The sequence below is a fragment of the Saccopteryx leptura genome, chromosome X (genome assembly GCF_036850995.1).
Source record: "Saccopteryx leptura isolate mSacLep1 chromosome X, mSacLep1_pri_phased_curated, whole genome shotgun sequence".
In the NCBI taxonomy this organism is placed as follows: domain Eukaryota; kingdom Metazoa; phylum Chordata; class Mammalia; order Chiroptera; family Emballonuridae; genus Saccopteryx; species Saccopteryx leptura.
The window spans coordinates 29,920,203-29,943,000 of record NC_089516.1 but is presented as its reverse complement, the minus strand read 5'-3'; the positions used below and the strand labels follow the sequence as shown (position 1 = coordinate 29,943,000).

The window sequence follows — 22,798 nt, the reverse complement described above, 5'->3', positions numbered from 1 at the left end:
CCTTGACCAGGACTGGCCTAGAAATGTCCATGATAGGACACTGGTCTCCATGGCAACTTGACTCACTTTCTCAAAACACTCTTTCTACCTGACTTTAGCATCTAAGAAAAATATGTATGTTTCAATGGAAAATGTTTCCCTGCCTATGAGTAACTCCTCCAGGTTGGCTGATTCTAGCCTCCGCCTGTCTGGGTGTCCTTTTATGTCCCTCTGTAAGGTGCAGGTCACTGACAGACATGCGCCTCCTCCAGTAGAAGCTCAACTGTCCCGTCCCACACAGTAAACACAGTAATCACACCAATTTTGCCTCCATTTACATAGTCATCTCACTAGTCGTGAGCGATCACTATTCCTGTTTCTTTTTGAAAGAATTTAATCGTATTGACCCATTGTATGCCCACAGAAGCTGATGTGCCCCAAAGAAACTACACTAGGAGAGACCAGAACCTGGTGAACTCCACCTTCGGTTGCTAGGGAGAGGCCCGCTGGCCGACTCACATGAGTCGAAGAGGAAGAGTTGAACTTGGCTACGATAAGGAGGGCCCGAAGGCTCTCTAGAACAAATCACCAAGGAGCCAGAGCAGTTCCCCAGACGGTCAAGGCCTATGGGCACCAATGTCATGCTCTGAGGGCCCCTTATCCTGCCAGAAAACGACAGCCAGATAAGGCAGAGGAGGCTGGCAGAAAGAGGAGCTGCTAAAGAGTCCAGCTGCCTCTGGCAGCTCCTTGAACCCCGCTCCCATGACTATCACTGAATTACTAAATTAAAGAGTTTGAAACCTGAAAAAATTGTCAAGTGGACATCTGACAATGCTGATTCTGTAAATATCTGGTGGACTTGGCATGGCGTGTGAAGAAAGGTTCTGTGGCTGTGTAGCAGCAGGTATTCCAATGGCCTTTAAGCCTATTGGGCTGAAGCTCAGGCCACTCCTGTGAAGCAGGTAAAGGCTAAACCGTCCCCAGCAGCTCTCAGAGGCGGTGGAAGGAGGCAGGAGCGGCTGACTCACCAGCCAGAGGGCAGCTGAGAGGAAATCGGGGTGAGGACGTTTGGGACCCCAGGGGTACCTCTGCCTCTCCCTCCACGTGGTGCTCTTCTGAGTCTCCACAAAGCTCAGCAGACCATGGTTTTCACAGCCAGTGTGACCCAAGTCTCTCCCAGTCACTGAGAACCAGGCTCAGTGGGACCCTGGGGAGCACAGCTAAAAAGCGGGCCTACCGAGAGGAGACACCACGCAGCTGTTCCACAGGGCAGTCTCTGTGCCAGGCCCTGTGTTATAGAGAGCATGTCCTGACACGCATTGACTTAATCTTCGGGAAAACCCAAACATAGGGAAACTCTAACTCCATTTTACCTACGAGGGAGCCGCTGCTCCGAGGGACCAGATGAATATCCAAGGTCTCTTGGCCCGAAGGGCAGAGCAGGGATGGCACAGCCAGGTCCCCTGATCCAGTTGTGAAAGCGGCTAGGCAGCCTCTGTCCAGTCCATTCAAACAGGAGTGGAGGCAACAAAGGAGGTGGGGCGAATAGTGGGGAAAATCTCCAATGTTGACGTTCATAAGAGAGGGCTTGTTTTCTGCCACACTTAATGCGACGACCATTTTTTTTCTTTAACTTAATACAGCACATAAATGTGTTCATGGGACTTATGTTTGCTTTTGAGTTTGGCACTTGGCACAGAATTTATAGAGAATACACTTGTACATCTTAGAACACGTATTCAGCCATTGATAACTCTGTGACTTTATTAACTATATGATAGACAAATAGGTGTTTCATTTGAAAATGAGCATTGGCATTGTGTTTATAATGTAATGTTTACTAATCATTGACAACTTCTTGACTTGCAGGTCTTACACCAGATGTTAGCTTTTATACAGTACTGGTTCATGTACCAGTGTCCACAAAAGAAGACAAGAGATTATATTCTAAAAGGCCATTACAACACTAGTCAATAATCCCTGTCTCGAGTCCTTTTGTTCGGAATGATGCGGGATAAATAAATGAAATCCAGCCGACTATAAAACCTTTCATATACATTACTTTAGGTCTGTCCCACCACTCCTCATCCCTTGTGTAAAGCCCCAGTCCCATGAAGTCCGTGACAAAGGCCATGCCATCCTCTGCCCACACTCATTGCCACCACCTCCAATTTTAGATGTTCTGCACCATGAATAAACCCTTCGATACCTCAGTCATGGTTTCTGTCCCACCTCAGTTACCACTATCATTAAGGGTGGAGCCCCACTGAAAGCACCCAAAACCCCCACCCAGCCAACCTCCTGGCTTCACAGGACTTGACTTGCTCAGAACCAAGGAGGTGGTCTAACCTCTACAGTCCCGGACAGCTTACTCCCACCTGCGCCCTTTCCCACATCATCACCTTAGGAACCGATGCCTTAAATCCCTGATTCTGGCATCCCGCACTTACCGCACCTTCCACCCTCCTAGCCCCCATGAGCTGTCTTCTCCTGGATGTCTATCTCACACACACTTCCCACTCAGAGCGACAGAAACAGAGGAGTCAGAAGCTCATTCGCGTATTCAAACACTTTAATAGCAATTGCTGAAAACGGGAGGCCACCCTCACCCGTGGGAAGTCTGGGGGACTAGATTAGAGTCTTTTAGAGATCTGCAGGCTCTGGGACCCGGGCATCACTGTTTCTTACTGGGTGAAGGAATCCCGTCATCTCAAGTTTAGGTGTCAAGCTGGAAGAGGCTGCGCAGCAACGGGTTTCTTTCTGCTACTCTCACCAAGTCTTGTGAGGTGATGCGCCCCCTGTGATGGTTGTCAGCCTCCTTGCTCATCAGCTCCAGGATGTAGGACACCACGAACTCAAGAATGCCAGCGAGGAAAACAGGGGTAACGGAGGACCGGCGCCTAGCATAGCGACCACTTCGCAGGTGGCGGTCCACGTGACTCACAGAGATTTGCAGCTCGGCTCTTGGTGTGCGGGAGGGGGCACGCTTCTGACGTTGGTGCCGGTCTCTTCTTTCCCTAGGAGTGATGTCTGCTGCATTTTCCTGGGATTGGGATTGGCCCATCTAGATTGTCCTGACGGTCGTGACTTCTCTAGATACCAGGGCTTATTCCTCCTGCTCACCTATCTCTGTGCTCAAGGCCACCACGTGGTCAGGGAGCTGCCTTGGAGACAAACTGACATTGTGACATCACTAGTGTCCCTGGGCCTTGACCAGGACTGGCCTAGAAAAGTCCATGATAGGAAACTGGTCTCCTTGGTAACTTGACCCTCTTAAAGAACTCTTTCTACTTTACTTGAGCATCCAAGCAAAACATTTATGTTTCAACAAAAAATATTTCCCTGCCTGTGGGACACAACTTCCCATCTTACACAAACACACAGTAATCACACCAAATTTGCCCCCATTTACATATTAATCTTACTATTCCTAATCACTATTCCTGTTTCTTTTTCAAAGAACTTCACCATATCTAGCCTTTTTTATACACACAGAAGCTGACGTGCCCCAAATAAACTACACTAGCAGCGACCAGAACCTGGTGAAACTCTACCTTCGGTTGCTCGGGAGAGGCCCGCTGGCCGACTCACATGAGTAGAAGAGGAAGAGTTGACTTGGCTCTAGTAAGGAGGGCCCCAAGGCTCTCTAGAACAAATCACCAAGGAGCCAGAGCAGTTCCCCAGACGGTCAAGGCCTATGGGCACCAATATCATGCTCTGAGGGCCCCTTTTCCTGCCAGAAATCGACAACCAGATGAGGCAGAGGAGGCTGGCAGAAAGAGGAGCTGCTAAAGAGTCCATTGCTGCCTCTGGCAGCTCCTTGAACCCCGCTCCCATGACTATCACTGAATTACTAAATTAAAGAGTATGAAACCTGAAAAAATTGTCAAGAGGACATCTGACAATGCTGGTTCTGTAAATATCTGGTGGACTTGGCATGGCGTGTGAAGAAAGGTTCTGTGGCTGTGTAGCAGCAGGTATTCCAATGGCCTTTAAGCCTATTGGGCTGAAGCTCAGGCCACTCCTGTGAAGCAGGTAAAGGCTAAACCGTCCCCAGCAGCTCTCAGAGGTGGCGGAAGGAGGCAGGAGCGGCTGACTCACCAGCCAGAGGGCAGCTGAGAGGAAATCGGGGTGAGGATGTTTGGGACCCCAGGGGTACCTCTGCCTCTCCCTCCACGTGGCGCTCTTCCGAGTGTCCACGAAGCTCAGCAGACCATGGTTTTCACAGCCAGTGTGACCCAAGTCTCACCCAGGCACTGAGAACCAGGCTCAGTGGGACCTTGGGGAGCACAGCTAAGAAGCGGGCCTACCGAGAGGAGACACCACGCAGCTGTTCCACAGGGCAGTCTCTGTGCCAGGCCCTGTGTTATAGAGAGCAGGTCCTGACACGCATTGACTTAATCTTCGGGAAAACCCAAACATAGGGAAACTCTAACTCCATTTTACGTACGAGGGAGCCGCTGCTCCGAGGGACCAGATGAATATCCAAGGTCTCTTGGCCCGAAGGGCAGAGCAGGGATGGCCCAGCCAGGTCCCCTGATCTCGTTGTGAAATCGGCTAGGCAGCCTCTGTCCAGCCCTTTCTGACAGGCCTGGAGGGTGCAAATGGCGGAGGCGGGGGAAGGGAATAGTGGCGAAAACCTCCAATGTTGGCATTCATACCAGAGGGCATGTATTCTACGACACTTAATGCGAGGACATTTTTTTTTAACTTGACACAGCACATAAATGTGTTTGTAAGACATAAATATGCTTTGGAGTCCATCACTTTGGACAGAATTTAAAGAGAATATACTTGTGTATCTTGAAACACGTATTCAGCCACTGATAACGCTGCTACTCTATTAGCTATAGGACAGAGAAATAGGTGTTTCATTTTCAAATAAGTATCATAATTGTGTGTATAACTTAATGTCTAATAATCATTAAGAACTGCTTGGATTGCACGTCTTACACCAGATGGTAGCTTTTATACATCACAGGTTAATGTACAAGTGTCCACAAAAGAGGACGAGGGATTATATTCTAAAAGCCCGTTACAACACTAGTCAGTAATCCCTGTCTCAAGTCCTTTTGTTTGGAATGATGCGGGATAAATAAATGAAATCCACCCCACTAGAATTCCTTCTACGTACATTACTTTAGGTTTTCCCCACCACTCCTCGTCCCTTGTGTAAACCCCCGGTCCCGTGAAGTTCATGACAACGGCCAGGCCACCCTCTGCCCACACCCATTGCCACCACCTCCGATTTTCGATGTTCTGAACCATGAATAAAGCCTTCGGTACCTCAGTCATGGTCTTCAGTCTCACCCCAGTTATCACTATCATTCAGGGAGGGGGCCCCCCAGGCAGCAACCCCGCCCCCCACCCAGCCAAACTCCTAGCTTTACAGGATTTGAGTTGCTCAGAACCAGTGAGGCAGTCTAACCTCTAGCAGGGGTCGGGAACCTCTTTGGCTGAGAGAGCCATGAACGCCTCATATTTTAAAATGTAATTCCGTGAGAGCCATAAAGCGACCCGTGCACGTTACGCATTATCCAATAAAAATTTGGTGTTGTCCCGGAGAACAGCTGTGATTGGCTCCAGCCACCCGCAACCATGAACATGAGTGGTAGGAAATGAATGGGTTGTAATACAGGAGAATGTTTTATATTTTTAACGTTATTATTTTTTTAATTAAAGATTTGTCTGCGAGCCAGATGCAGCCACCAAAAGAGCCACATCTGGCTGGCGTGCCATAGGGTGCCGACCCCTGCTCTACAGTCACGGACAGATACTGCCACCAGCGCCCCTTCCCACACCACCACCATTAGAAACCGCTGCCTTAAATCCCTGATTCCAGCATCCCGCACTGACCGCGCCTTCCACTCTCCAACCCCCCATGAGCTATCTCCCCCTAGATGTCTATCTCACACACACTTCCCACTCAGAGCGACAGAAACAGAGGAGTCCGAAGCCTCTTCCCGTGTTCAAACACTTTAATGGCAAGTGCTGAAAACGGGAGGCCTCCCTCACCTGTGGGAAGTCTGAGGGACTAGATGAGGCTGTTGTGGAGGTCTGCAGGCTCTGGGACCCGGGCATCACTTCTTCTTCCTGGGTGAAGGAATCCCGTCATCTCAAGTACAGGTGTCCTGCTCAAAAGGCCGTGGAGCTGCTGCAGGTTGTTTTCTACCATTCTCTTCATGTCCTGTGAGGTGATGCGCCCCCCGTGACGGTTGTCAGCCTCCTTGCTCGCCAGCTCCAGGAGGTAGGCCACCAAGTACTCGAGGATGCCAGCGAGGAAAACAGGCGTCAACGAGGACAGGCGTTCAGCATAGTGACCACCTCGCAGGTGGCGGTCCACACGACTCACAGGGAATTGCAGCTCGGCTCTGGCTCTGCGGGAGGTGGCATGCTTCTTAGGATGGTGCCGGTCTCTTCTTTTCCCAGACGTGATGTCTGCTGCATTTTTCTGGGAGTGGCCCATCTAGGTTGTTCTGACAGTCTGGACCTCTCTAGATGCCAGGCCTTACTCCTGCCCACCTATCTCTGTGCTTAAGGCCAGCTCAGGTCAGGGAGCTGCCTTTGTGACAAACTGACATTGTGACATCACTGGTGTCCCCTGGGCCTTGACCAGGACTGGCCTAGAAATGTCCATGATAGGACACTGGTCTCCATGGCAACTTGACTCACTTTCTCAAAACACTCTTTCTACCTGACTTTAGCATCTAAGAAAAATATGTATGTTTCAATGGAAAATGTTTCCCTGCCTATGAGTAACTCCTCCAGGTTGGCTGATTCTAGCCTCCGCCTGTCTGGGTGTCCTTTTATGTCCCTCTGTAAGGTGCAGGTCACTGACAGACATGCGCCTCCTCCAGTAGAAGCTCAACTGTCCCGTCCCACACAGTAAACACAGTAATCACACCAATTTTGCCTCCATTTACATAGTCATCTCACTATTCGTGAGCGATCACTATTCCTGTTTCTTTTTGAAAGAATTTAATCGTATTGACCCATTGTATGCCCACAGAAGCTGATGTGCCCCAAAGAAACTACACTAGGAGAGACCAGAACCTGGTGAACTCCACCTTCGGTTGCTAGGGAGAGGCCCGCTGGCCGACTCACATGAGTCGAAGAGGAAGAGTTGAACTTGGCTACGATAAGGGGGGGCCCGAAGGCTCTCTAGAACAAATCACCAAGGAGCCAGAGCAGTTCCCCAGACGGTCAAGGCCTATGGGCACCAATGTCATGCTCTGAGGGCCCCTTATCCTGCCAGAAAACGACAGCCAGATAAGGCAGAGGAGGCTGGCAGAAAGAGGAGCTGCTAAAGAGTCCAGCTGCCTCTGGCAGCTCCTTGAACCCCGCTCCCATGACTATCACTGAATTACTAAATTAAAGAGTTTGAAACCTGAAAAAATTGTCAAGTGGACATCTGACAATGCTGGTTCTGTAAATATCTGGTGGACTTGGCATGGCGTGTGAAGAAAGGTTCTGTGGCTGTGTAGCAGCAGGTATTCCAATGGCCTTTAAGCCTATTGAGCTGAAGCTCAGGCCACTCCTGTGAAGCAGGTAAAGGCTAAACCGTCCCCAGCAGCTCTCAGAGGTGGTGGAAGGAGGCAGGAGCGGCTGACTCACCAGCCAGAGGGCAGCTGAGAGGAAATCGGGGTGAGGACGTTTGGGACCCCAGGGGTACCTCTGCCTCTCCCTCCACGTGGTGCTCTTCTGAGTCTCCACAAAGCTCAGCAGACCATGGTTTTCACAGCCAGTGTGACCCAAGTCTCTCCCAGTCACTGAGAACCAGGCTCAGTGGGACCCTGGGGAGCACAGCTAAAAAGCGGGCCTACCGAGAGGAGACACCACGCAGCTGTTCCACAGGGCAGTCTCTGTGCCAGGCCCTGTGTTATAGAGAGCATGTCCTGACACGCATTGACTTAATCTTCGGGAAAACCCAAACATAGGGAAACTCTAACTCCATTTTACCTACGAGGGAGCCGCTGCTCCGAGGGACCAGATGAATATCCAAGGTCTCTTGGCCCGAAGGGCAGAGCAGGGATGGCACAGCCAGGTCCCCTGATCCAGTTGTGAAAGCGGCTAGGCAGCCTCTGTCCAGTCCATTCAAACAGGAGTGGAGGCAACAAAGGAGGTGGGGCGAATAGTGGGGAAAATCTCCAATGTTGACGTTCATAAGAGAGGGCTTGTTTTCTGCCACACTTAATGCGACGACCATTTTTTTTCTTTAACTTAATACAGCACATAAATGTGTTCATGGGACTTATGTTTGCTTTTGAGTTTGGCACTTGGCACAGAATTTATAGAGAATACACTTGTACATCTTAGAACACGCATTCAGCCATTGATAACTCTGTGACTTTATTAACTATATGATAGACAAATAGGTGTTTCATTTGAAAATGAGCATTGGCATTGTGTTTATAATGTAATGTTTACTAATCATTGACAACTTCTTGACTTGCAGGTCTTACACCAGATGTTAGCTTTTATACAGTACTGGTTCATGTACCAGTGTCCACAAAAGAAGACAAGAGATTATATTCTAAAAGGCCATTACAACACTAGTCAATAATCCCTGTCTCGAGTCCTTTTGTTCGGAATGATGCGGGATAAATAAATGAAATCCAGCCGACTATAAAACCTTTCATATACATTACTTTAGGTCTGTCCCACCACTCCTCATCCCTTGTGTAAAGCCCCAGTCCCATGAAGTCCGTGACAAAGGCCATGCCATCCTCTGCCCACACTCATTGCCACCACCTCCAATTTTAGATGTTCTGCACCATGAATAAACCCTTCGATACCTCAGTCATGGTTTCTGTCCCACCTCAGTTACCACTATCATTAAGGGTGGAGCCCCACTGAAAGCACCCAAAACCCCCACCCAGCCAACCTCCTGGCTTCACAGGACTTGACTTGCTCAGAACCAAGGAGGTGGTCTAACCTCTACAGTCCCGGACAGCTTACTCCCACCTGCGCCCTTTCCCACATCATCACCTTAGGAACCGATGCCTTAAATCCCTGATTCTGGCATCCCGCACTTACCGCACCTTCCACCCTCCTAGCCCCCATGAGCTGTCTTCTCCTGGATGTCTATCTCACACACACTTCCCACTCAGAGCGACAGAAACAGAGGAGTCAGAAGCTCATTCGCGTATTCAAACACTTTAATAGCAATTGCTGAAAACGGGAGGCCACCCTCACCCGTGGGAAGTCTGGGGGACTAGATTAGAGTCTTTTAGAGATCTGCAGGCTCTGGGACCCGGGCATCACTGTTTCTTACTGGGTGAAGGAATCCCGTCATCTCAAGTTTAGGTGTCAAGCTGGAAGAGGCTGCGCAGCAACGGGTTTCTTTCTGCTACTCTCACCAAGTCTTGTGAGGTGATGCGCCCCCTGTGATGGTTGTCAGCCTCCTTGCTCATCAGCTCCAGGATGTAGGACACCACGAACTCAAGAATGCCAGCGAGGAAAACAGGGGTAACGGAGGACCGGCGCCTAGCATAGCGACCACTTCTCAGGTGGCGGTCCACGTGACTCACAGAGATTTGCAGCTCGGCTCTTGGTGTGCGGGAGGGGGCACGCTTCTGACGTTGGTGCCGGTCTCTTCTTTCCCTAGGAGTGATGTCTGCTGCATTTTCCTGGGATTGGGATTGGCCCATCTAGATTGTCCTGACGGTCGTGACTTCTCTAGATACCAGGGCTTATTCCTCCTGCTCACCTATCTCTGTGCTCAAGGCCACCACGTGGTCAGGGAGCTGCCTTGGAGACAAACTGACATTGTGACATCACTAGTGTCCCTGGGCCTTGACCAGGACTGGCCTAGAAAAGTCCATGATAGGAAACTGGTCTCCTTGGTAACTTGACCCTCTTAAAGAACTCTTTCTACTTTACTTGAGCATCCAAGCAAAACATTTATGTTTCAACAAAAAATATTTCCCTGCCTGTGGGACACAACTTCCCATCTTACACAAACACACAGTAATCACACCAAATTTGCCCCCATTTACATATTAATCTTACTATTCCTAATCACTATTCCTGTTTCTTTTTCAAAGAACTTCACCATATCTAGCCTTTTTTATACACACAGAAGCTGACGTGCCCCAAATAAACTACACTAGCAGCGACCAGAACCTGGTGAAACTCTACCTTCGGTTGCTCGGGAGAGGCCCGCTGGCCGACTCACCTGAGTAGAAGAGGAAGAGTTGACTTGGCTCTAGTAAGGAGGGCCCCAAGGCTCTCTAGAACAAATCACCAAGGAGCCAGAGCAGTTCCCCAGACGGTCAAGGCCTATGGGCACCAATATCATGCTCTGAGGGCCCCTTTTCCTGCCAGAAATCGACAACCAGATGAGGCAGAGGAGGCTGGCAGAAAGAGGAGCTGCTAAAGAGTCCATTGCTGCCTCTGGCAGCTCCTTGAACCCCGCTCCCATGACTATCACTGAATTACTAAATTAAAGAGTATGAAACCTGAAAAAATTGTCAAGTGGACATCTGACAATGCTGGTTCTGTAAATATCTGGTGGACTTGGCATGGCGTGTGAAGAAAGGTTCTGTGGCTGTGTAGCAGCAGGTATTCCAATGGCCTTTAAGCCTATTGGGCTGAAGCTCAGGCCACTCCTGTGAAGCAGGTAAAGGCTAAACCGTCCCCAGCAGCTCTCAGAGGTGGCGGAAGGAGGCAGGAGCGGCTGACTCACCAGCCAGAGGGCAGCTGAGAGGAAATCGGGGTGAGGATGTTTGGGACCCCAGGGGTACCTCTGCCTCTCCCTCCACGTGGCGCTCTTCCGAGTGTCCACGAAGCTCAGCAGACCATGGTTTTCACAGCCAGTGTGACCCAAGTCTCACCCAGGCACTGAGAACCAGGCTCAGTGGGACCTTGGGGAGCACAGCTAAGAAGCGGGCCTACCGAGAGGAGACACCACGCAGCTGTTCCACAGGGCAGTCTCTGTGCCAGGCCCTGTGTTATAGAGAGCAGGTCCTGACACGCATTGACTTAATCTTCGGGAAAACCCAAACATAGGGAAACTCTAACTCCATTTTACGTACGAGGGAGCCGCTGCTCCGAGGGACCAGATGAATATCCAAGGTCTCTTGGCCCGAAGGGCAGAGCAGGGATGGCCCAGCCAGGTCCCCTGATCTCGTTGTGAAATCGGCTAGGCAGCCTCTGTCCAGCCCTTTCTGACAGGCCTGGAGGGTGCAAATGGCGGAGGCGGGGGAAGGGAATAGTGGCGAAAACCTCCAATGTTGGCATTCATACCAGAGGGCATGTATTCTACGACACTTAATGCGAGGACATTTTTTTTTAACTTGACACAGCACATAAATGTGTTTGTAAGACATAAATATGCTTTGGAGTCCATCACTTTGGACAGAATTTAAAGAGAATATACTTGTGTATCTTGAAACACGTATTCAGCCACTGATAACGCTGCTACTCTATTAGCTATAGGACAGAGAAATAGGTGTTTCATTTTCAAATAAGTATCATAATTGTGTGTATAACTTAATGTCTAATAATCATTAAGAACTGCTTGGATTGCACGTCTTACACCAGATGGTAGCTTTTATACATCACAGGTTAATGTACAAGTGTCCACAAAAGAGGACGAGGGATTATATTCTAAAAGCCCGTTACAACACTAGTCAGTAATCCCTGTCTCAAGTCCTTTTGTTTGGAATGATGCGGGATAAATAAATGAAATCCACCCCACTAGAATTCCTTCTACGTACATTACTTTAGGTTTTCCCCACCACTCCTCGTCCCTTGTGTAAACCCCCGGTCCCGTGAAGTTCATGACAACGGCCAGGCCACCCTCTGCCCACACCCATTGCCACCACCTCCGATTTTCGATGTTCTGAACCATGAATAAAGCCTTCGGTACCTCAGTCATGGTCTTCAGTCTCACCCCAGTTACCACTATCATTCAGGGAGGGGGCCCCCCAGGCAGCAACCCCGCCCCCCACCCAGCCAAACTCCTAGCTTTACAGGATTTGAGTTGCTCAGAACCAGTGAGGCAGTCTAACCTCTAGCAGGGGTCGGGAACCTCTTTGGCTGAGAGAGCCATGAACGCCTCATATTTTAAAATGTAATTCCGTGAGAGCCATAAAGCGACCCGTGCACGTTACGCATTATCCAATAAAAATTTGGTGTTGTCCCGGAGAACAGCTGTGATTGGCTCCAGCCACCCGCAACCATGAACATGAGTGGTAGGAAATGAATGGGTTGTAATACAGGAGAATGTTTTATATTTTTAACGTTATTATTTTTTTAATTAAAGATTTGTCTGCGAGCCAGATGCAGCCACCAAAAGAGCCACATCTGGCTGGCGTGCCATAGGGTGCCGACCCCTGCTCTACAGTCACGGACAGATACTGCCACCAGCGCCCCTTCCCACACCACCACCATTAGAAACCGCTGCCTTAAATCCCTGATTCAAGCATCCCGCACTGACCGCGCCTTCCACTCTCCAACCCCCCATGAGCTATCTCCCCCTAGATGTCTATCTCACACACACTTCCCACTCAGAGCGACAGAAACAGAGGAGTCCGAAGCCTCTTCCCGTGTTCAAACACTTTAATGGCAAGTGCTGAAAACGGGAGGCCTCCCTCACCTGTGGGAAGTCTGAGGGACTAGATGAGGCTGTTGTGGAGGTCTGCAGGCTCTGGGACCCGGGCATCACTTCTTCTTCCTGGGTGAAGGAATCCCGTCATCTCAAGTACAGGTGTCCTGCTCAAAAGGCCGTGGAGCTGCTGCAGGTTGTTTTCTACCATTCTCTTCATGTCCTGTGAGGTGATGCGCCCCCCGTGACGGTTGTCAGCCTCCTTGCTCGCCAGCTCCAGGAGGTAGGCCACCAAGTACTCGAGGATGCCAGCGAGGAAAACAGGCGTCAACGAGGACAGGCGTTCAGCATAGTGACCACCTCGCAGGTGGCGGTCCACACGACTCACAGGGAATTGCAGCTCGGCTCTGGCTCTGCGGGAGGTGGCATGCTTCTTAGGATGGTGCCGGTCTCTTCTTTTCCCAGACGTGATGTCTGCTGCATTTTTCTGGGAGTGGCCCATCTAGGTTGTTCTGACAGTCTGGACCTCTCTAGATGCCAGGCCTTACTCCTGCCCACCTATCTCTGTGCTTAAGGCCAGCTCAGGTCAGGGAGCTGCCTTTGTGACAAACTGACATTGTGACATCACTGGTGTCCCCTGGGCCTTGACCAGGACTGGCCTAGAAATGTCCATGATAGGACACTGGTCTCCATGGCAACTTGACTCACTTTCTCAAAACACTCTTTCTACCTGACTTTAGCATCTAAGAAAAATATGTATGTTTCAATGGAAAATGTTTCCCTGCCTATGAGTAACTCCTCCAGGTTGGCTGATTCTAGCCTCCGCCTGTCTGGGTGTCCTTTTATGTCCCTCTGTAAGGTGCAGGTCACTGACAGACATGCGCCTCCTCCAGTAGAAGCTCAACTGTCCCGTCCCACACAGTAAACACAGTAATCACACCAATTTTGCCTCCATTTACATAGTCATCTCACTATTCGTGAGCGATCACTATTCCTGTTTCTTTTTGAAAGAATTTAATCGTATTGACCCATTGTATGCCCACAGAAGCTGATGTGCCCCAAAGAAACTACACTAGGAGAGACCAGAACCTGGTGAACTCCACCTTCGGTTGCTAGGGAGAGGCCCGCTGGCCGACTCACATGAGTCGAAGAGGAAGAGTTGAACTTGGCTACGATAAGGAGGGCCCGAAGGCTCTCTAGAACAAATCACCAAGGAGCCAGAGCAGTTCCCCAGACGGTCAAGGCCTATGGGCACCAATGTCATGCTCTGAGGGCCCCTTATCCTGCCAGAAAACGACAGCCAGATAAGGCAGAGGAGGCTGGCAGAAAGAGGAGCTGCTAAAGAGTCCAGCTGCCTCTGGCAGCTCCTTGAACCCCGCTCCCATGACTATCACTGAATTACTAAATTAAAGAGTTTGAAACCTGAAAAAATTGTCAAGTGGACATCTGACAATGCTGGTTCTGTAAATATCTGGTGGACTTGGCATGGCGTGTGAAGAAAGGTTCTGTGGCTGTGTAGCAGCAGGTATTCCAATGGCCTTTAAGCCTATTGGGCTGAAGCTCAGGCCACTCCTGTGAAGCAGGTAAAGGCTAAACCGTCCCCAGCAGCTCTCAGAGGCGGTGGAAGGAGGCAGGAGCGGCTGACTCACCAGCCAGAGGGCAGCTGAGAGGAAATCGGGGTGAGGACGTTTGGGACCCCAGGGGTACCTCTGCCTCTCCCTCCACGTGGTGCTCTTCTGAGTCTCCACAAAGCTCAGCAGACCATGGTTTTCACAGCCAGTGTGACCCAAGTCTCTCCCAGTCACTGAGAACCAGGCTCAGTGGGACCCTGGGGAGCACAGCTAAAAAGCGGGCCTACCGAGAGGAGACACCACGCAGCTGTTCCACAGGGCAGTCTCTGTGCCAGGCCCTGTGTTATAGAGAGCATGTCCTGACACGCATTGACTTAATCTTCGGGAAAACCCAAACATAGGGAAACTCTAACTCCATTTTACCTACGAGGGAGCCGCTGCTCCGAGGGACCAGATGAATATCCAAGGTCTCTTGGCCCGAAGGGCAGAGCAGGGATGGCACAGCCAGGTCCCCTGATCCAGTTGTGAAAGCGGCTAGGCAGCCTCTGTCCAGTCCATTCAAACAGGAGTGGAGGCAACAAAGGAGGTGGGGCGAATAGTGGGGAAAATCTCCAATGTTGACGTTCATAAGAGAGGGCTTGTTTTCTGCCACACTTAATGCGACGACCATTTTTTTTCTTTAACTTAATACAGCACATAAATGTGTTCATGGGACTTATGTTTGCTTTTGAGTTTGGCACTTGGCACAGAATTTATAGAGAATACACTTGTACATCTTAGAACACGCATTCAGCCATTGATAACTCTGTGACTTTATTAACTATATGATAGACAAATAGGTGTTTCATTTGAAAATGAGCATTGGCATTGTGTTTATAATGTAATGTTTACTAATCATTGACAACTTCTTGACTTGCAGGTCTTACACCAGATGTTAGCTTTTATACAGTACTGGTTCATGTACCAGTGTCCACAAAAGAAGACAAGAGATTATATTCTAAAAGGCCATTACAACACTAGTCAATAATCCCTGTCTCGAGTCCTTTTGTTCGGAATGATGCGGGATAAATAAATGAAATCCAGCCGACTATAAAACCTTTCATATACATTACTTTAGGTCTGTCCCACCACTCCTCATCCCTTGTGTAAAGCCCCAGTCCCATGAAGTCCGTGACAAAGGCCATGCCATCCTCTGCCCACACTCATTGCCACCACCTCCAATTTTAGATGTTCTGCACCATGAATAAACCCTTCGATACCTCAGTCATGGTTTCTGTCCCACCTCAGTTACCACTATCATTAAGGGTGGAGCCCCACTGAAAGCACCCAAAACCCCCACCCAGCCAACCTCCTGGCTTCACAGGACTTGACTTGCTCAGAACCAAGGAGGTGGTCTAACCTCTACAGTCCCGGACAGCTTACTCCCACCTGCGCCCTTTCCCACATCATCACCTTAGGAACCGATGCCTTAAATCCCTGATTCTGGCATCCCGCACTTACCGCACCTTCCACCCTCCTAGCCCCCATGAGCTGTCTTCTCCTGGATGTCTATCTCACACACACTTCCCACTCAGAGCGACAGAAACAGAGGAGTCAGAAGCTCATTCGCGTATTCAAACACTTTAATAGCAATTGCTGAAAACGGGAGGCCACCCTCACCCGTGGGAAGTCTGGGGGACTAGATTAGAGTCTTTTAGAGATCTGCAGGCTCTGGGACCCGGGCATCACTGTTTCTTACTGGGTGAAGGAATCCCGTCATCTCAAGTTTAGGTGTCAAGCTGGAAGAGGCTGCGCAGCAACGGGTTTCTTTCTGCTACTCTCACCAAGTCTTGTGAGGTGATGCGCCCCCTGTGATGGTTGTCAGCCTCCTTGCTCATCAGCTCCAGGATGTAGGACACCACGAACTCAAGAATGCCAGCGAGGAAAACAGGGGTAACGGAGGACCGGCGCCTAGCATAGCGACCACTTCTCAGGTGGCGGTCCACGTGACTCACAGAGATTTGCAGCTCGGCTCTTGGTGTGCGGGAGGGGGCACGCTTCTGACGTTGGTGCCGGTCTCTTCTTTCCCTAGGAGTGATGTCTGCTGCATTTTCCTGGGATTGGGATTGGCCCATCTAGATTGTCCTGACGGTCGTGACTTCTCTAGATACCAGGGCTTATTCCTCCTGCTCACCTATCTCTGTGCTCAAGGCCACCACGTGGTCAGGGAGCTGCCTTGGAGACAAACTGACATTGTGACATCACTAGTGTCCCTGGGCCTTGACCAGGACTGGCCTAGAAAAGTCCATGATAGGAAACTGGTCTCCTTGGTAACTTGACCCTCTTAAAGAACTCTTTCTACTTTACTTGAGCATCCAAGCAAAACATTTATGTTTCAACAAAAAATATTTCCCTGCCTGTGGGACACAACTTCCCATCTTACACAAACACACAGTAATCACACCAAATTTGCCCCCATTTACATATTAATCTTACTATTCCTAATCACTATTCCTGTTTCTTTTTCAAAGAACTTCACCATATCTAGCCTTTTTTATACACACAGAAGCTGACGTGCCCCAAATAAACTACACTAGCAGCGACCAGAACCTGGTGAAACTCTACCTTCGGTTGCTCGGGAGAGGCCCGCTGGCCGACTCACCTGAGTAGAAGAGGAAGAGTTGACTTGGCTCTAGTAAGGAGGGCCCCAAGGCTCTCTAGAACAAATCACCAAGGAGCCAGAGCAGTTCCCCAGACGGTCAAGGCCTATGGGCACCAATATCATGCTCTGAGGGCCCCTTTTCCTGCCAGAAATCGACAACCAGATGAGGCAGAGGAGGCTGGCAGAAAGAGGAGCTGCTAAAGAGTCCATTGCTGCCTCTGGCAGCTCCTTGAACCCCGCTCCCATGACTATCACTGAATTACTAAATTAAAGAGTATGAAACCTGAAAAAATTGTCAAGTGGACATCTGACAATGCTGGTTCTGTAAATATCTGGTGGACTTGGCATGGCGTGTGAAGAAAGGTTCTGTGGCTGTGTAGCAGCAGGTATTCCAATGGCCTTTAAGCCTATTGGGCTGAAGCTCAGGCCACTCCTGTGAAGCAGGTAAAGGCTAAACCGTCCCCAGCAGCTCTCAGAGGTGGCGGAAGGAGGCAGGAGCGGCTGACTCACCAGCCAGAGGGCAGCTGAGAGGAAATCGGGGTGAGGATGTTTGGGACCCCAGGGGTACCTCTGCCTCTCCCTCCACGTGGCGCTCTTCCGAGTGTCCACGAAGCTCAGCAGACCATGGTTTTCACAGCCAGTGTGACCCAAGTCTCACCCAGGCACTGAGAACCAGGCTCAGTGGGACCTTGGGGAGCACAGCTAAGAAGCGGGCCTACCGAGAGGAGACACCACGCAGCTGTTCCACAGGGCAGTCTCTGTGCCAGGCCCTGTGTTATAGAGAGCAGGTCCTGACACGCATTGACTTAATCTTCGGGAAAACCCAAACATAGGGAAACTCTAACTCCATTTTACGTACGAGGGAGCCGCTGCTCCGAGGGACCAGATGAATATCCAAGGTCTCTTGGCCCGAAGGGCAGAGCAGGGATGGCCCAGCCAGGTCCCCTGATCTCGTTGTGAAATCGGCTAGGCAGCCTCTGTCCAGCCCTTTCTGACAGGCCTGGAGGGTGCAAATGGCGGAGGCGGGGGAAGGGAATAGTGGCGAAAACCTCCAATGTTGGCATTCATACCAGAGGGCATGTATTCTACGACACTTAATGCGAGGACATTTTTTTTTAACTTGACACAGCACATAAATGTGTTTGTAAGACATAAATATGCTTTGGAGTCCATCACTTTGGACAGAATTTAAAGAGAATATACTTGTGTATCTTGAAACACGTATTCAGCCACTGATAACGCTGCTACTCTATTAGCTATAGGACAGAGAAATAGGTGTTTCATTTTCAAATAAGTATCATAATTGTGTGTATAACTTAATGTCTAATAATCATTAAGAACTGCTTGGATTGCACGTCTTACACCAGATGGTAGCTTTTATACATCACAGGTTAATGTACAAGTGTCCACAAAAGAGGACGAGGGATTATATTCTAAAAGCCCGTTACAACACTAGTCAGTAATCCCTGTCTCAAGTCCTTTTGTTTGGAATGATGCGGGATAAATAAATGAAATCCACCCCACTAGAATTCCTTCTACGTACATTACTTTAGGTTTTCCCCACCACTCCTCGTCCCTTGTGTAAACCCCCGGTCCCGTGAAGTTCATGACAACGGCCAGGCCACCCTCTGCCCACACCCATTGCCACCACCTCCGATTTTCGATGTTCTGAACCATGAATAAAGCCTTCGGTACCTCAGTCATGGTCTTCAGTCTCACCCCAGTTACCACTATCATTCAGGGAGGGGCCCCCCAGGCAGCAACCCCGCCCCCCACCCAGCCAAACTCCTAGCTTTACAGGATTTGAGTTGCTCAGAACCAGTGAGGCAGTCTAACCTCTAGCAGGGGTCGGGAACCTCTTTGGCTGAGAGAGCCATGAACGCCTCATATTTTAAAATGTAATTCCGTGAGAGCCATAAAGCGACCCGTGCACGTTACGCATTATCCAATAAAAATTTGGTGTTGTCCCGGAGAACAGCTGTGATTGGCTCCAGCCACCCGCAACCATGAACATGAGTGGTAGGAAATGAATGGGTTGTAATACAGGAGAATGTTTTATATTTTTAACGTTATTATTTTTTTAATTAAAGATTTGTCTGCGAGCCAGATGCAGCCACCAAAAGAGCCACATCTGGCTGGCGTGCCATAGGGTGCCGACCCCTGCTCTACAGTCACGGACAGATACTGCCACCAGCGCCCCTTCCCACACCACCACCATTAGAAACCGCTGCCTTAAATCCCTGATTCAAGCATCCCGCACTGACTGCGCCTTCCACTCTCCAACCCCCCATGAGCTATCTCCCCCTAGATGTCTATCTCACACACACTTCCCACTCAGAGCGACAGAAACAGAGGAGTCCGAAGCCTCTTCCCGTGTTCAAACACTTTAATGGCAAGTGCTGAAAACGGGAGGCCTCCCTCACCTGTGGAAAGTCTGAGGGACTAGATGAGGCTGTTGTGGAGGTCTGCAGGCTCTGGGACCCGGGCATCACTTCTTCTTCCTGGGTGAAGGAATCCCGTCATCTCAAGTACAGGTGTCCTGCTCAAAAGGCCGTGGAGCTGCTGCAGGTTGTTTTCTACCATTCTCTTCATGTCCTGTGAGGTGATGCGCCCCCCGTGACGGTTGTCAGCCTCCTTGCTCGCCAGCTCCAGGAGGTAGGCCACCAAGTACTCGAGGATGCCAGCGAGGAAAACAGGCGTCAACGAGGACAGGCGTTCAGCATAGTGACCACCTCGCAGGTGGCGGTCCACACGACTCACAGGGAATTGCAGCTCGGCTCTGGCTCTGCGGGAGGTGGCATGCTTCTTAGGATGGTGCCGGTCTCTTCTTTTCCCAGACGTGATGTCTGCTGCATTTTTCTGGGAGTGGCCCATCTAGGTTGTTCTGACAGTCTGGACCTCTCTAGATGCCAGGCCTTACTCCTGCCCACCTATCTCTGTGCTTAAGGCCAGCTCAGGTCAGGGAGCTGCCTTTGTGACAAACTGACATTGTGACATCACTGGTGTCCCCTGGGCCTTGACCAGGACTGGCCTAGAAATGTCCATGATAGGACACTGGTCTCCATGGCAACTTGACTCACTTTCTCAAAACACTCTTTCTACCTGACTTTAGCATCTAAGAAAAATATGTATGTTTCAATGGAAAATGTTTCCCTGCCTATGAGTAACTCCTCCAGGTTGGCTGATTCTAGCCTCCGCCTGTCTTGGTGTCCTTTTATGTCCCTCTGTAAGGTGCAGGTCACTGACAGACATGCGCCTCCTCCAGTAGAAGCTCAACTGTCCCGTCCCACACAGTAAACACAGTAATCACACCAATTTTGCCTCCATTTACATAGTCATCTCACTATTCGTGAGCGATCACTATTCCTGTTTCTTTTTGAAAGAATTTAATCGTATTGACCCATTGTATGCCCACAGAAGCTGATGTGCCCCAAAGAAACTACACTAGGAGAGACCAGAACCTGGTGAACTCCACCTTCGGTTGCTAGGGAGAGGCCCGCTGGCCGACTCACATGAGTCGAAGAGGAAGAGTTGAACTTGGCTACGATAAGGGGGGCCCGAAGGCTCTCTAGAACAAATCACCAAGGAGCCAGAGCAGTTCCCCAGACGGTCAAGTCCTATGGGCACCAATGTCATGCTCTGAGGGCCCCTTATCCTGCCAGAAAACGACAGCCAGATAAGGCAGAGGAGGCTGGCAGAAAGAGGAGCTGCTAAAGAGTCCAGCTGCCTCTGGCAGCTCCTTGAACCCCGCTCCCATGACTATCACTGAATTACTAAATTAAAGAGTTTGAAACCTGAAAAAATTGTCAAGTGGACATCTGACAATGCTGGTTCTGTAAATATCTGGTGGACTTGGCATGGCGTCTGAAGAAAGGTTCTGTGGCTGTGTAGCAGCAGGTATTCCAATGGCCTTTAAGCCTATTGGGCTGAAGCTCAGGCCACTGCTGTGAAGCAGGTAAAGGCTAAACCGTCCCCAGCAGCTCTCAGAGGTGGTGGAAGGAGGCAGGAGCGGCTGACTCACCAGCCAGAGGGCAGCTGAGAGGAAATCGGGGTGAGGACGTTTGGGACCCCAGGGGTACCTCTGCCTCTCCCTCCACGTGGCGCTCTTCCGAGTCTCCACGAAGCTCAGCAGACCATGGTTTTCACAGCCAGTGTGACCCAAGTCTCACCCAGTCACTGAGAACCAGGCTCAGTGGGACCCTGGGGAGCACAGCTAAGAAGCGGGCCTACCGAGAGGAGACACCACGCAGCTGTTCCACAGGGCAGTCTCTGTGCCAGGCCCTGTGTTATAGAGAGCAGGTCCTGACACGCATTGACTTAATCTTCGGGAAAATCCAAACATAGGGAAACTCTAACTCCATTTTACCTACGAGGGAGCCGCTGCTCCGAGGGACCAGATGAATAGCCAAGGTCTCTTGGCCCGAAGGGCAGAGCAGGGATGGCCCAGCCAGGTCCCCTGATCCAGCTGTGAAAGCGGCTAGGCAGACTCTGTCCAGTCCATTTAAACAGGAGTGGAGGCAACAAAGGAGGTGGGGCGAATAGTGGGGAAAATCTCCAATGTTGACGTTCATAAGAGAGGGCTTGTTTTCTGCCACACTTAATGCGACGACCATTTTTTTTCTTTAACTTAATACAGCACATAAATGTGTTCATGGGACTTATGTTTGCTTTTGAGTTTGGCACTTGGCACAGAATTTATAGAGAATACACTTGTACATCTTAGAACATGTATTCAGCCATTGATAACTCTGTGACTTTATTAACTATATGATAGACAAATAGGTGTTTCATTTGAAAATGAGCATTGGCATTGTGTTTATAATGTAATGTTTACTAATCATTGACAACTTCTTGACTTGCAGGTCTTACACCAGATGTTAGCTTTTATACAGTACTGGTTCATGTACCAGTGTCCACAAAAGAAGACAAGAGATTATATTCTAAAAGGCCATTACAACACTAGTCAATAATCCCTGTCTCGAGTCCTTTTGTTCGGAATGATGCGGGATAAATAAATGAAATCCAGCCGACTATAAAGCCTTTCATATACATTACTTTAGGTCTGTCCCACCACTCCTCATCCCTTGTGTAAAGCCCCAGTCCCATGAAGTCCGTGACAAAGGCCATGCCATCCTCTGCCCACACTCATTGCCACCACCTCCAATTTTAGATGTTCTGCACCATGAATAAACCCTTCGATACCTCAGTCATGGTTTCTGTCCCACCTCAGTTACCACTATCATTAAGGGTGGAGCCCCACTGAAAGCACCCAAAACCCCCACCCAGCCAACCTCCTGGCTTCACAGGACTTGACTTGCTCAGAACCAAGGAGGTGGTCTAACCTCTACAGTCCCGGACAGCTTACTCCCACCTGCGCCCTTTCCCACATCATCACCTTAGGAACCGATGCCTTAAATCCCTGATTCTGGCATCCCGCACTTACCGCACCTCCCACCCTCCAAGCCCCCATGAGCTATCTTCTCCTGGATGTCTATCTCACACACACTTCCCACTCAGAGCGACAGAAACAGAGGAGTCAGAAGCTCATTCGCGTATTCAAACACTTTAATAGCAATTGCTGAAAACGGGAGGCCACCCTCACCCGTGGGAAGTCTGGGGGACTAGATTAGAGTCTTTTAGAGATCTGCAGGCTCTGGGACCCGGGCATCACTGTTTCTTACTGGGTGAAGGAATCCCGTCATCTCAAGTTTAGGTGTCAAGCTGGAAGAGGCTGCGCAGCAACGGGTTTCTTTCTGCTACTCTCACCAAGTCTTGTGAGGTGATGCGCCCCCTGTGATGGTTGTCAGCCTCCTTGCTCATCAGCTCCAGGATGTAGGACACCACGAACTCAAGAATGCCAGCGAGGAAAACAGGGGTAACGGAGGACCGGCGCCTAGCATAGCGACCACTTCGCAGGTGGCGGTCCACGTGACTCACAGAGATTTGCAGCTCGGCTCTTGGTGTGCGGGAGGGGGCACGCTTCTGACGTTGGTGCCGGTCTCTTCTTTCCCTAGGAGTGATGTCTGCTGCATTTTCCTGGGATTGGGATTGGCCCAT

At 50.1% G+C, this 22,798-nt stretch overlaps 7 protein-coding genes across 7 annotated transcripts; all 7 read right to left on the bottom strand.

Moving 5' to 3' along the window:
• Positions 1-2,695: 2,695 nt before the first annotated feature.
• Positions 2,696-3,043, bottom strand: LOC136386275 (histone H2A-Bbd type 1-like). Its single transcript, XM_066357768.1, has one exon. The coding sequence runs from the start codon at positions 3,041-3,043 to the stop codon at positions 2,696-2,698; it is 348 nt and encodes a 115-aa protein (XP_066213865.1).
• A 2,970-nt stretch (positions 3,044-6,013) lies between these two features.
• Positions 6,014-6,445, bottom strand: LOC136386274 (histone H2A-Bbd type 1-like). Its single transcript, XM_066357767.1, has one exon. The coding sequence runs from the start codon at positions 6,443-6,445 to the stop codon at positions 6,014-6,016; it is 432 nt and encodes a 143-aa protein (XP_066213864.1).
• A 2,836-nt stretch (positions 6,446-9,281) lies between these two features.
• Positions 9,282-9,629, bottom strand: LOC136386272 (histone H2A-Bbd type 1-like). Its single transcript, XM_066357766.1, has one exon. It carries the CDS (start codon positions 9,627-9,629, stop codon positions 9,282-9,284), a length of 348 nt encoding a protein of 115 aa, XP_066213863.1.
• Positions 9,630-12,599: 2,970 nt separating this feature from the next.
• LOC136386271 (histone H2A-Bbd type 1-like) lies at positions 12,600-13,031 on the bottom strand. The gene has a single exon (XM_066357765.1). The coding sequence runs from the start codon at positions 13,029-13,031 to the stop codon at positions 12,600-12,602; it is 432 nt and encodes a 143-aa protein (XP_066213862.1).
• A 2,835-nt stretch (positions 13,032-15,866) lies between these two features.
• On the bottom strand, positions 15,867-16,214 carry LOC136386270 (histone H2A-Bbd type 1-like). Its single transcript, XM_066357764.1, has one exon. It carries the CDS (start codon positions 16,212-16,214, stop codon positions 15,867-15,869), a length of 348 nt encoding a protein of 115 aa, XP_066213861.1.
• Positions 16,215-19,183: 2,969 nt separating this feature from the next.
• Positions 19,184-19,615, bottom strand: LOC136386269 (histone H2A-Bbd type 1-like). Its single transcript, XM_066357763.1, has one exon. It carries the CDS (start codon positions 19,613-19,615, stop codon positions 19,184-19,186), a length of 432 nt encoding a protein of 143 aa, XP_066213860.1.
• Positions 19,616-22,450: 2,835 nt separating this feature from the next.
• On the bottom strand, positions 22,451-22,798 carry LOC136386268 (histone H2A-Bbd type 1-like). Its single transcript, XM_066357762.1, has one exon. The coding sequence runs from the start codon at positions 22,796-22,798 to the stop codon at positions 22,451-22,453; it is 348 nt and encodes a 115-aa protein (XP_066213859.1).